Source organism: Scophthalmus maximus, chromosome 11, assembly GCF_022379125.1.
Source record: "Scophthalmus maximus strain ysfricsl-2021 chromosome 11, ASM2237912v1, whole genome shotgun sequence".
NCBI classification, from domain to species: Eukaryota; Metazoa; Chordata; class Actinopteri; order Pleuronectiformes; family Scophthalmidae; genus Scophthalmus; species Scophthalmus maximus.
The window spans coordinates 18,022,501-18,034,783 of NC_061525.1; the positions used below are offsets into that span (position 1 = coordinate 18,022,501).

Below are 12,283 nucleotides of genomic sequence, written 5' to 3' on the forward strand. Positions count from 1 at the left end.
ACATCAATAATGTCAACGTGTCCAAATGCTGAATCCATGGAGAAATCCACACAACCTGTGTCTTAAGATTTTTGTAACTTCATTATGGCACCGCCCCTTTGCCACGCCCCCAAGCGCAAGCCCACCATTCAACCTCGCAGAAGTCAATTACTACAGTGTTTACCTGAAATCGATTAATTATTAATGATTCATTTATCATTAATTCTTGCATTGATTGTTGGATTACTTTGATCTTTCTGCTTTAGTTTTCCCGTTTTGTCAGTTGTGTTGTTTTATGAGACAAAAATAAATAAATAAATAAATATTAAAATCACCGCCTGGAGTCAGAGCTTAAGAAACAAAACCAAACAAACAAACACAAAACAACAACAACGGACAAGCTGTCTCACACAGTTTGTCTCCTTCTGCCCGGGAAAAACAAATTTCCACCATAATCTCCTCATATACGCTGTGCTACTCCATCGTTGGACCAGAGCGCTGCAACACCACATGATCTAGAGATGATCCAGGGATTCGCGCCGGAACCAGGCCCAAGGCTCCTGCGTCCTGGCTCCAAATCCAGCTGAAGCATCTGCTCCGCTCATCTTACCGCTGGCTGACCATCGCTGTTTGCGTTTGCCAGGGATTTTTTTACCGTGCTTTTCGGCTATGATGGTTTTGCTTTGCAGAGTCTTGGACTTCTTTTTATGCATTGCAACCCTGTCATCAACTGTACTGCTGGTCCACTTACCCTAAAACCACAGTGGACATTTTAACCGCTAATTCAGTTTTTTATTTAAACACATTTGAAAAATTATTGTAACAACTGCCTGTGCACAGGGCTGTTTGGTCAAGGTATTGTTAATTTAAGGTAATATTTTAACCCTTATTCTTACCAAAGAACAAATCAACGCACGCACGCACGCACATGCACGCACACGCACGCACACACACACACACACTGAAGCCTGTGTCATTATGCCTTTTACAAGTTTGTCGTAGGCAGCAGGAATTCAACTAGAAGACCTGGGTCACCACTGAAAAGTTGAAGTGTCCTTTAGCGACACTAAATCCTTACCGTCTTCATGTGCGCTGCTCCGACCCTTCGCTCTGACCTCCCTGTGAAGGAGGGAATGTGACAAGACAGTTTCCCAGTTGGAATTAATGAAGTATCACATTATTATTGAGGAATGGTGTATAATGGCTTTGTTAAAGCCGCTAAGTTTTATTCCACTGACTTTTGGAACTATTTGTAAAGGAAGGCCAAGGAGAATTTTTGCTGAAAAGATAATTTTCTAAAGTTCACATCTTCCTTTCCAGGTTGACTACAGGTATCTCATCTGCATTATTTCAGATGTGATGTAGTATTATATTGCTCATTATAATTTTTTTCCAGGGTAAGACCTCTTCATGAAGTCTGGAGAATCTTTCTAATCAAAAATCGGAAATTTAAAGACCCTGGATAATGTCCACTTCTAAGATAAAACACTTTAGAACAGTCTTTTGTTTTGGTACTAAAAGGCTTTTACCCAAAGTAAAATACATTTTTCCGTAACTGTCCATTGTAGTTTCACCATTTTCAAGTTGTTCATACATTCTTCAGAAGCCCGTGATCGTGCAACGTGGGAGGTCTAGAAACAGCTTTGAAGCCGCTGACGAATCTTTCCAATTTCAAAGCGTCCAAGTGGCTCTCCAGGGTAGGAATGATACAGTGTGTGAATTTCCCCGCCAGGTTATAAACTTGTGACGACACCAGTGTTACCGGTTGCGTCGGAATTTTTACAAAAGATGTATGAAAGCTGTAAAGAACGCTTGCTCGCGCACTGCGGGCAGCCCCGCTGTTGTGGTGCACTAATACAACTAGTACAATGACCAAAATGTGTTCATGTTTCTTTTAAAATAAAACAGCAGACAGTAGGCAAGTTATATTACAGCTGTGCGCCTGAACACTGTGTAACTCCGGTTCATGGCGACAACCGCGGCAACTCACTTTCAATGTCAAATGTGTTTGACAATGTGTTTGTGTGAAGAACATTTAAAAAGTCAAAGTTCCAACATCTCTCTCTTCTCAAGTTCCTTCAATTTCGGATTCTCTGTCTCCTTGTGATAATGACGCATCATTCAATCTACTATGCAAGCACTTACAGCGTGTTCCTCTCGCCACTTAACATAGCCCAGCACAAATGCATGGACATGTGCCCTTGCTCTCAAATATGCATACATCCGCGCACACTTTACCCTATATATGTGCAGTGTGGAGTGAAATGCGCTCAGACACTCAAGATGTCTCATTTTCATGGCTAGATGTCTCTATTATCATGCACAGAGAATGGCTCATAATGTTCAGCGTCTGCATAACAGAATACCTGAGGGTGCATCCACGAGGGAAAAACCGAGGACGTTCGCGTGAGCAGTTGTGTGTTGTTGGTTTTCCTTGCAGCTGGTGTCTGTGAACAGAAGGGGTAAAAAAAGAAAAACGGAGAGAATCATTGAATGAAATAGACGCAAAGGGAGACAAAGAGTGCATACAAGTGAGCAGCGCATTATGAACGTGTAAAGTATTTTTGACACACCCACGCGGGAGTCTTAGGCAGGGTGAACTTTTTCTCACCTGTGATGTGTAACACTCCAACCGCGAGTCCAAAGAAACGTCCCGACCCACTTGAGGTAGAAGAAAGCTAAAAGCTCCAAAATCCAAGGTCCATGAAATTCCCTAGACGAGTGAGAAATTAAGGTTATTAGAATGCGAGAGAGTTAACGATGGTCAGAATGGAAGATGATCTGTCTTACAAGGGAGTGTGGGTTGATTTCAAAAGGATTTCTTTTCAGGGGTTTAGTTCAGGGCAGTAATGTGAGCAGTCAAGTTGTACACACGTTTCCTTTGAATATCTGGACTGATTTCACTACCACACCTGAATAGTGTTTCATTGATACAAAAAAATAACCATTCAGGATTTTGCAAACAGTTTGATTTATGGATTAACTATCTCAAACACTTCAATTCCATACATTTGTTTGAACGAGGTTAGTTCATGGGGGCATCAAGTTTTTCGAAATTTCTGCTGATTTCGGACATTTTCCTGAAAAAAGGACACCACCAATTGGTTTGTGAACTACTGTTTTGTAGCCACGAGTTAAGTATTTTGGACAGCACCATCTTGTTTTATGTTTGTTTTGACCTAACCATATTTGGAGGAGCAGGGGGTGGTTCTGATTGAGAGCTTGTCCACTGCACTTCCTCCTAAACCTGCAACCTGAACCCATTGGACGGTACTAACTGTCAATTCACCCCCCCCCCGTGCATACTGTGCTTTATCGTCTATTTTACTATAAATAGGACGCTGATTTAAAAAGAATTAACATCACACTGTTTTGCATAAGACTTGAAACTATCAATTGAGACCATAAAATCATCAGGAACATGTTTACTAAGGTTATAAACCAATTGTGAAGTAGAATCATTTTCTTAACATTCTTTTCCTGTTGGTGTGAAGGCGTCTGACTCGGACAAGCTGCTGCAGTCATATGTGAAAGGCAACATACGTTGGAACACGGCTATAGACTAATTTGTATTCTCACTACTTTTGAGGATAGCTCCCTGTTTGTAACATCATAACTCTCTCAATACATTTATCCCTAATTCACATGCAGTCTACAGCTAACTTCTTTTGAAGGAGCAAACTCTAAGACAATTTCCCAGTAGGAGGGGGGGAATAAAACCCTCATGCAGTGGGCTGTAAATTCACTTCATTTACCAAATAGTGTAGGGAAATATTGTTATGAGCAATGCAAACACAATACAATGAGTAAACTCTCGACAGACCACCTGTAAACACTAGGAGCTTCAAAGTTAGATTGTAAACACTTAACTAGTTTGTCTTCAGCAGGGATGTGGGTTTTCTCCAGCACTACATGTTCTGCTCATGAGGAGATTCCTTCACAGAAACTTAGGCTGATGTAAGTTGTACCTCTGATTCCTCGGGTTTGTCATATGTTAGCAGCTGCAGCAGGTCAGGTGGTCCGCCCTTTGTCTCGACTGAACACAGGTATTGGAACTCGGCTCGGCTCTCATTATCAACCCAAATTCAATTATGTAATAAGAGGCCCCTGCTCCAATGAAGTTGAATGGAATTGATCTTGATAAGGAGCAGAGATCCGTGAAATCTGCAGGGTCTCCGACCCACGGACCAAAAAATAAGAAATACGGGGAAGATAGACGAGGCCGCTATGATCAGCAGAGGCCAGCTGTGTGTGTGTGTGTTTGTGTGTGTGTGTGTGTGTGATTTTGTGTGTGTGTGTGATTTTACATTTTAAAAGTGCAGGAGTTAGTAAACAGACAGGTGTACACCCACTGGAATTTATGTCATTCAGCCAAACACACACACACACACACACACACACACACACACACACACGTTGCTCTATGTCTATGCGCGTGCTCTTCTGTTAACCAAGTCTCCCAGGCCAGCCAAAGCTGCATACTTGTCCAAAGCACTGTACTTTTGTGTCAATTTGCCATTTCACAAGGGGCAGACAACTCACTGCGCCATTCACAATCTATCTATGGCCCTGGATGAAAAGTTTCTTTGGCCAAAAAAAAATTCTGCAAATAAACAACACTGCTGTTATCTCTATGTCACAATTCATGTTTTTCATATCAAAATATTGTTTGCATTTTTTTTTATATTAGCATACAAGTATTTACAGATCGTCAATCGAATGAATACCATTCTGGTACGCGCTTGAGCTTTTCAACATCCATCTCTTCGCAGTGGGTGAATATCATACATAATTAACCTTTTCATAATTTAATCTTTATGTTATTGTCATGTTTTAACCATGGATGGCCAGATGCCTTCTCAGTGTCTGCAGTTGAATCACAGCAAAACAGATCAGATAAATATCTTCATCAGTACGTAGATATACCCAGTTTACAATCTTAACGTCAGGTATTTCATTTGGTTTTTCGATACCAACGCATGGATTACATGAAACCATGTCAAATGCGAATATGAGAATTGTAACTCAGCTAATTAGGAACACCGATACTGTTCCAGGACTTCACTACTCTCCATGCTCTGTCGCTGATTTAGCTATAGCCTTGCACGAGTAAAGCCTCAGGACACATGGGAATTCACTGTAAGCCGGATCATGTAAAAAACATAATCAATCTCAACAGCAGGGCGTAGAGAGGAAAAAAACAAAAAAAACATCAAGCTTCTGACATCTGACATTCCTAGGCGTGATAAAATGACACAAATCCTACAGTCATTCACTGTAGTCAGTGACAGCAGTGGGTCTATTCTCAAAGACGGTAAGAGAAGTCAACTCTCATCAGTGTGGCTCATACGGCTTACGGCAGAGTACCCCCAAGATCCTGCAGAGGACTCCCACTGTGAGATGGAATGGTCGAATATTGGCTTCACCAATTACAAAAAACTGCTGAAAGAAAAAGATGATTTAACAGGAGGAAATTGCTGATGGTTCAGCTTGGTGGTGGAAAAGAACGGGACACTGGGTCAAAGATGGGACCCATTCTCTTTACTGCTGCTGTAAGTGACACTACCTGTTTCCTTTTCCTTTCCTTTGACAGTAAATTAGGGGACTAGGAAAAAATTAGCAACCTTGATTGAGGTTTATTAGAAATAATTGAGAGTTGTGTTATTGAGCCTATTGCAACATAAGCATGTGAGATCAAAAGTGAGTACAGACTGGGTTGTTTTGTGACAGAAATTGTGTTTCCATTTGCAACATGTGCATGCATTGGTTTGCATGGTTGTTTGCACGTGTGCATGTGTGTGTATATAAGCCTGTGTATATTTGCATGGCAACCGCAAGCGTAAATAACCACTGAGGGGAGCTGTCATTTGCTCAGATTTTATTTGGATTGTCTATGTTCCCTTGGCAACTGGTGAAGGGGATTAGTGAGTACACTATGTCTGGTCTTAGAGGTCAAGGATAGCTCTCTGTCATTCTCTCTGACACGCACGCACACACACATAACTCCTTTTTCTGGCCCCGTGCTCTTGGTTTAAAATGCAAAGCAGCAGGAGATTAAAAGCCACAGCCCTGGCTGTCCTTCTCAGACTTCCGTCGTCACTGTTTGAAAACACATTTTGTGCAGTTGGTCTTAAGTCAATAAGGTTTCTGGGGAGATAAGGCAACAGGCAGACAGAGGGAAAGAGGAGAGAAAAGAAAAAGGGGTGGAAAGAAAAAAAAGAGAGAACGAGAGAGAGGCGGAGACGTGAAGAAATGGCAAAAGGGAGATAGGGAGGTCAATGCAGGACAAATTCAAGAACCAAAAAGAAGTTATCTGATTAACAATTATCTCTGTCCCATTTTCCTCCGTTTCTCCACCCACAACCTCCAGTTCCAGGAATAAAAGGGACTGGAAAAGGGTGACGAGAACTGCTTTTGCATTGGAGCCTACATACATGTTTGGATGATGCTCTCAAGAAAGCTCTAAACTGGATTACCACAGGCCAAACAGTCAGCCCCAATCAACAAATTTTAAACAGACAGTGCACAATTTCAATCAAATGTCATTATTATTTAAAGTGACCTTTTTACTCTCTCCAGATCTTACTGTATTTCTAAAGCCCTATGTCTTTGTTTAAGAAGGTGAGGACACATTATTATTATTATCCACAGTTGATAAGGTAGAAAGAAAATCAAAACCTTACACAAGCTGCAAGAATAATGGACATTAAATGAAATGGAAAAACCATTCAGTCTCCAAATCCAAATCATTTTTTTTATCCATGCTCGGAATTCAGAATTACTCATACTTCTCTTCATCTTTCTTTTATTTTCTAACTGCGTGAGTCTCCTATGAATGATTGAGAAGGATCTCTTATACACTCACTGTATGTCAGTGGGTCATTGAAAAAATATGTCATGACAAACAACAGAAATAAATGTTTTGGTGAGGTTAGCCGTATATCCAAGTAGAGGAGGTGACTGAGAGGGAAGATGATCAGAACCGAGGCGGTTGAAATAACATATGGCAGCACTGCAGATGTTCAGGACAGATACAGATACCCTGGGATCCCACAGTCAAATGGGAATCATGAGGCGGCCACACGAAGTGAGCCACAGCCAAATGCCTAAGTCGGCTGATAAAGAAAAGAAAACAAGGTCCGAGCCATCAACACCTATGCCCTGTCCGGCATCAGATACCCCACTGGCATAATAAGCTGGCCTAAGGTAGAAATAGAGGCCACTGATATCAAGACAAGGAAGCTCCTCACAACGTACGGAGGATTTCATCCCAAGCCCACCAACGTGAGACTACACACTAAGCGGAACGAGGGAGGCCAAGGACTGGTTAGCATCGGAGCCACTGTCCGGGATGAGAAAAAACAAGATACAGGAATACATCAGGAAGATGGCTCCCGAAGATGAGCTGCTAAGTGAATACCTGAGGCAGTAGAGACCAGATAATGCAGAAGAGGAGGATGAACCATCATGGAGGGACAACCCCCTACACGGCATGTACCACCGGCAGATGGAAGAGGTGGCTGACATCAAGGATTCCTACCAGTGGCTGGAAAAAGGCTGGACTGAGAGACAGCACAGAACCAATACTAATGGCAGCATAAGAGCAGGCGCTTAGTAAAAGATCAATAGAGCCAGGGGTCTATCACGTCAGACAGGACCCTAGGTGCAGACTGTGCAAAGATGCTCCTGAGACAGTCCAGCACACAATAGCAGGGTGTAAGATGCAGACAGGAACAGCATACATGGTGCACCATATGGGCTGATTGAGAATGACCAACTAAGATCCTGTGAGACGTCCTGATCCGGACTGACAAACTGGTAGTGGCTAACCAACCGGACATTGTGTTGATCGACAAACAACAGAAGAAGGCGGTGGTAATAGAGTGGCAAATACCGAGCGACAGCAACATCCGGAAGAAGGAACACGAGAAGATCGAAAAATACCAAGGGCTAAAAGAGGAGTTAGAAGAGATTTGGGGAGTAAAGAAAACAGTGGTGCCAGTAATGATCGGAGCACAAATTCGGAGAGTGGCTCCAGCAGATTCCAGGGAAAACATCTGAGGTATCCAGAAGAGCACTATCCTAGGAACAACTAAGATACTGCGCAGAACCCTCAAAATTCCCGGCCTCTGGTAGAAGTTCAGGAAGACTAACAATCCCTCCTGGGAGGGTTGCTGTGGAATCTTTTTATTTTATTTTATTATAAATATGTAATGCCAAGTCTCAGGCACAAAGGGGGTACATCCAGTACCAGGTATGCAGAAAGAGACAACTAACAACTGACAACAGATATAGCTTGTCAGTTAAACAATATGGACTTAATATATTTTACGATTTATGCCCTGCTAAACTGGCGAAACGTCAACGGCAATTTCATTACTAAGCAATTGCTGATTTCTTTATTGATACAACCATGTTGTGTTCAAGATTAATAGAAACTGCTGTAAAAAATACAAATTGATCTTACAGTAATTCCCAGGAACATATTTGTTGTGTCAACCCCCCCAAATAAACCAACAAAAACACCCTGGATTATTGCAGTGTGTTACAGAGGATTTGATCAGCCCTTAGGTGACATCGGGTCTTGGCTTTTTTGGAGTGAAATATGGCTTTTGAACACAGCAATGTCAGATACTGCTGCTTACTTCCTGGTTTCAGCTTTTATCTTCTATTCTAAAAGCTGCACGTAAACACAACTCGGTGGTGATATTGTGTCATTATCAACACCAAGTACAACAGTATATCGTTTCTCTTTTTTCTCTTTTTGTTTTGCTTTGAATGCATGTGCTTGTTAGGCAAGTCACCCAAAAGGAAAGGTAAAACCTGATTATCATGGTAAGTCATTAGTAGAAGATAGTGTGGTGGTAAATTAAAGCCTATTATAGTGGAGTGGAAACTCTCTATTAAACCACACTGATGGAGAAATGTGAAAGTGATATTTAAAACGTGTCTGTGACGCATGTTTGCTAATGCCAATTATATTACCTCGGAACATAATAATCATGCACTTGTTGATAGCAGTATGATTCTGGGCCAGACTTAAATGGCCGTAAGGATTGCTCTGCATGAACCATGGCAAAAATGAGCTTTATGGCTTATTATGTATGTGAGTGGTTATGTGGAAATGCAGCCACATTTCTTTAGACTAATTGGCAGATTTAATTGTTCATGCGGAACACTGTGTTAGTATAAGGTGTCCATTAATATGCAATCTGTAGACAAATCACTGCCTACTCACGGCTAGTCAGGCCTGTTGGCAGGCAGATCACTCCCCATGCTTATACTCAGGGACTACACCCGCTCTATCAGGAAGCCCATTCCTCATTTAGTACGTTATGTGTGTATGGTATGTACCTCATACCAAGACATAGAGATAATATATTTCAGAGCTGCAACATAAGAAGAAAATACACCGCAGCGAGTTAGGGGATATTAAATCTGACTTCACCTAGATCAGCATAAGCAAGGAAACCGATAGTCTCAGGGGCAAACACACTGAAGGTGCCGTGATTGGAGGCTTTTGTTCGATCAAACCCAGCAATTTAAGACAACAAACAAAAGAAAGACCTCAATGTGACAGAACTCTCGCCTCATTTGGGTTAAATAAACAGCACAAAACTCTCCAGAGACTTGCTATCGACCAATCTCCATGATGGTGACACCTCAGCAGCCGTCATGTACAGTGACTGGGCTTACAACAGTAAACATACAGCCGTCTTGCACGGAGAGGAGATCAAATAGATTTCCCGGGAGGACAACATGGCAAATCCAAGCAAAGACAAAACAATCGCTGGGTCAACAGCATGAACATGAACTACCACAGAACATGACTCTGACTTTTTCCTATGTGAACACCCAAATATTACTATTTAAATTAAAGTTGCTTAAAAAAAAACATTTCCGAAAACTATCTGAGCCAGGCATACTTAAAAAGGGATTTTTAAACGTTTCTATATGTATTTGTGTCAGTATGCAATTAGTCATTCTCCTTCAGTTTATGACTGACTGACATTGGCATTTACTGCAGTAACAAAATGTGGAAAACACCATTCCAGTCCTGTTTGTCCTGCCTTTGTCCCATCCAGACCCCATGCTGATATAAGCCCTATGCTTTACCGAGACGGCCTGTCGTTTTTTATGATGAAACCAGATGAGATTTAGAGAGGGATCTGAGGAGAAGCGGGAAGAGGGATGGATTCTTTTTGTCTCCCGTGACATCCCAGCGGAGGAACTACAACGTCCGATTTTCATTTCAGAGGAAAAACTCAGGGGAGTCTGAGTTATGGACATGACAACAAACGCAGTTTTACTGCCCATGATGCGCTCTGTTTGTCCATCTCACCCTGTCTCTGATGAGTCTCTCCCCGCCTGTCTGGCTTGTTTAGTCGTCTGCTTGCGGATCACTTTGTCTGTCTGCCCATCTATCTGTCTCATTGTGCGTCAGTTTGACTTTCAGCTTGTCCCCATGTTATTTTGTACCTCGGTCTTTATGCCTGTCAGAAGTTGAAGAAGCACAGTGTGCTCCTCTCGCCTTTGCCAATCGACTTGCCGCCCAAATAATGGATGCAACGTTCGGTTCCCTGTCCAACTTGACTCGTTCACATGAGCCATCCATCTGCTGGTTTTAAATACCATTGTCTCTGTCTGCATTCCTACTAGGGTCTTGGTACTGAATGTACCCCCTTTGTGCCTGAGACTTGGCTTTACATTTGTAGTGTCATTAAAATGCCTTTCTTGGCAGATCATTTGGTTTTTCATTATGTGGGATAGTTTTATGAGCTGTCCCCCGGCTTGTGCAATAGTCATGCTTGTGATACATGCAGATAATTATCCGGCAGCAATCATCTCTCAGATGATCAATAATGACATTAGGCTGATGGAGTGGAGGTATATAATGTGTTATTGCAAACCTATAGGGGTTTACATGGGACCAGAAACTGCGCCATTGTTGTGCTTCATGAGGTGGAGGGAGGAGGGGTGGGGGGGGGGGGAATTGTGTAATAAAATCTTCTGTGGTTTGAAGAGCAAGGAAAGGTCTATGTTGTGACCATTGGGATGGACATAAAACTACAGTCCCATGTTATTCATGAAGGAGGGAAATGGGAAGATGTGGAGTATAAAAAAAGATGACGATGGGAAATGGAAATGTAAGGCATTTCTGCACCCCTTGGTTTTATGTTATACGATATGAACCTGAAAAAAATGAGTTTTTAAAAAAAATGTAATGTTTTGTTAACATTGTAGTGTAAACCTGAGCCTGAGCTGCACAGAATGAGAGGTGGAGTGCGAGAGAAAAATATGTGGAAGGAAACAGAAAAGAACTGCGAGTAAATCTAGAAAAAGAACACTTAATTAAGTCAACTAGTCACATTAAGCGCTCGACTCCTCTACAACATTGTACATTCATTGTACATTTATTGTAGCATGAATTACAACCTCAAGTGTAGTACATTGAGCAGCTTCAGCTGCAACCAAATTAGTCCAAAGAAGATTTGGACTAACATTACCAACCACAACGAAGGTCAGGAATCTACAATACTCTTCTCATTCTTTGGAGAGATAAAGGTTCACATTTACCGGTGCTGCATTTAGCTTAGTGTACCTAATCATCTGAATATGCTATTGTTCCTAAGCTACTTACAAAAAGTACTTAATTCCAACAGCCATGACAGTTTGTGTTCAAAATTTGGTTAAAAATGGCCACGTTAAAAACTGGAAGACATTTTTTTTCTAATGCATCTTTGTGTTATTGTGAGATAATTCAAACTACTTACCACGGAAATAGGGTCGCCCAGCAATCTACAATGGATTTCACATTCCAGGAATCCTTAAACAAATGATGATTAGAGGAACATACATATATTAGGATCAACATTAAATCATGCTAATGATGCTCTGTTGGTGCGGAGAGATAAAATGCACTCCACACATGGGGATACCATCATCGGACTGAGCAACGTTTGTCACCACAACTAATGTTTTACATTATTTTCCATCAGTTTAAATAAACATATGCCCATTGTAGCACCAGCTCCTTGTTCTTAGCTAATAATAAAGGAATGTAACATATATTTGCTGCATTAGCTCCAAAGTTTGCTTGATGCTGCACATTAGAGAAATACTGAGCCTGCATTTGCATAATTCATTAAGCATCAATGCAACTGTTAGCTTCAATGTATCATTTCCACTGAAACCTCTTGTCAAAAGGACAAGAGCAGGATCCCAACAGCCTTGGGCACAATTACTTCCACTATTGCGTTTGAGTGAGACGAGGAGGACGACGAGAGGTTGGAAGAGACCATAC

The 12,283-nt window shown here is 41.7% G+C and overlaps 1 protein-coding gene across 5 annotated transcripts in view; it reads right to left on the bottom strand.

Annotated features, from left to right (window-relative positions):
- Positions 1 to 12,283, bottom strand: part of scn2b (sodium channel, voltage-gated, type II, beta) — a 139,937-nt gene that overhangs the window by 98,157 nt on the left and 29,497 nt on the right. For 3 of the 5 annotated variants that reach the window (XR_004789704.2, XR_004789703.2, XM_035622096.2), the window contains exons 2-4: positions 2,591 to 2,692; positions 2,346 to 2,426; positions 1,058 to 1,098 (exon numbers count right to left, since the gene is read on the bottom strand). Coding sequence is in view for 1 of the 5 variants with exons in the window: in XM_035622096.2 (XP_035477989.1) it covers positions 1,058 to 1,098; positions 2,346 to 2,426; positions 2,591 to 2,692 (224 nt within the window). In the remaining 4 variants the exon portion in view is untranslated. Of the gene's footprint in view, positions 1 to 1,057; positions 1,099 to 2,345; positions 2,433 to 2,590; positions 2,693 to 12,283 lie in introns of those variants that run through there. The other 2 variants (XM_035622098.2, XM_035622097.2) reach the window with 2 other exon arrangements.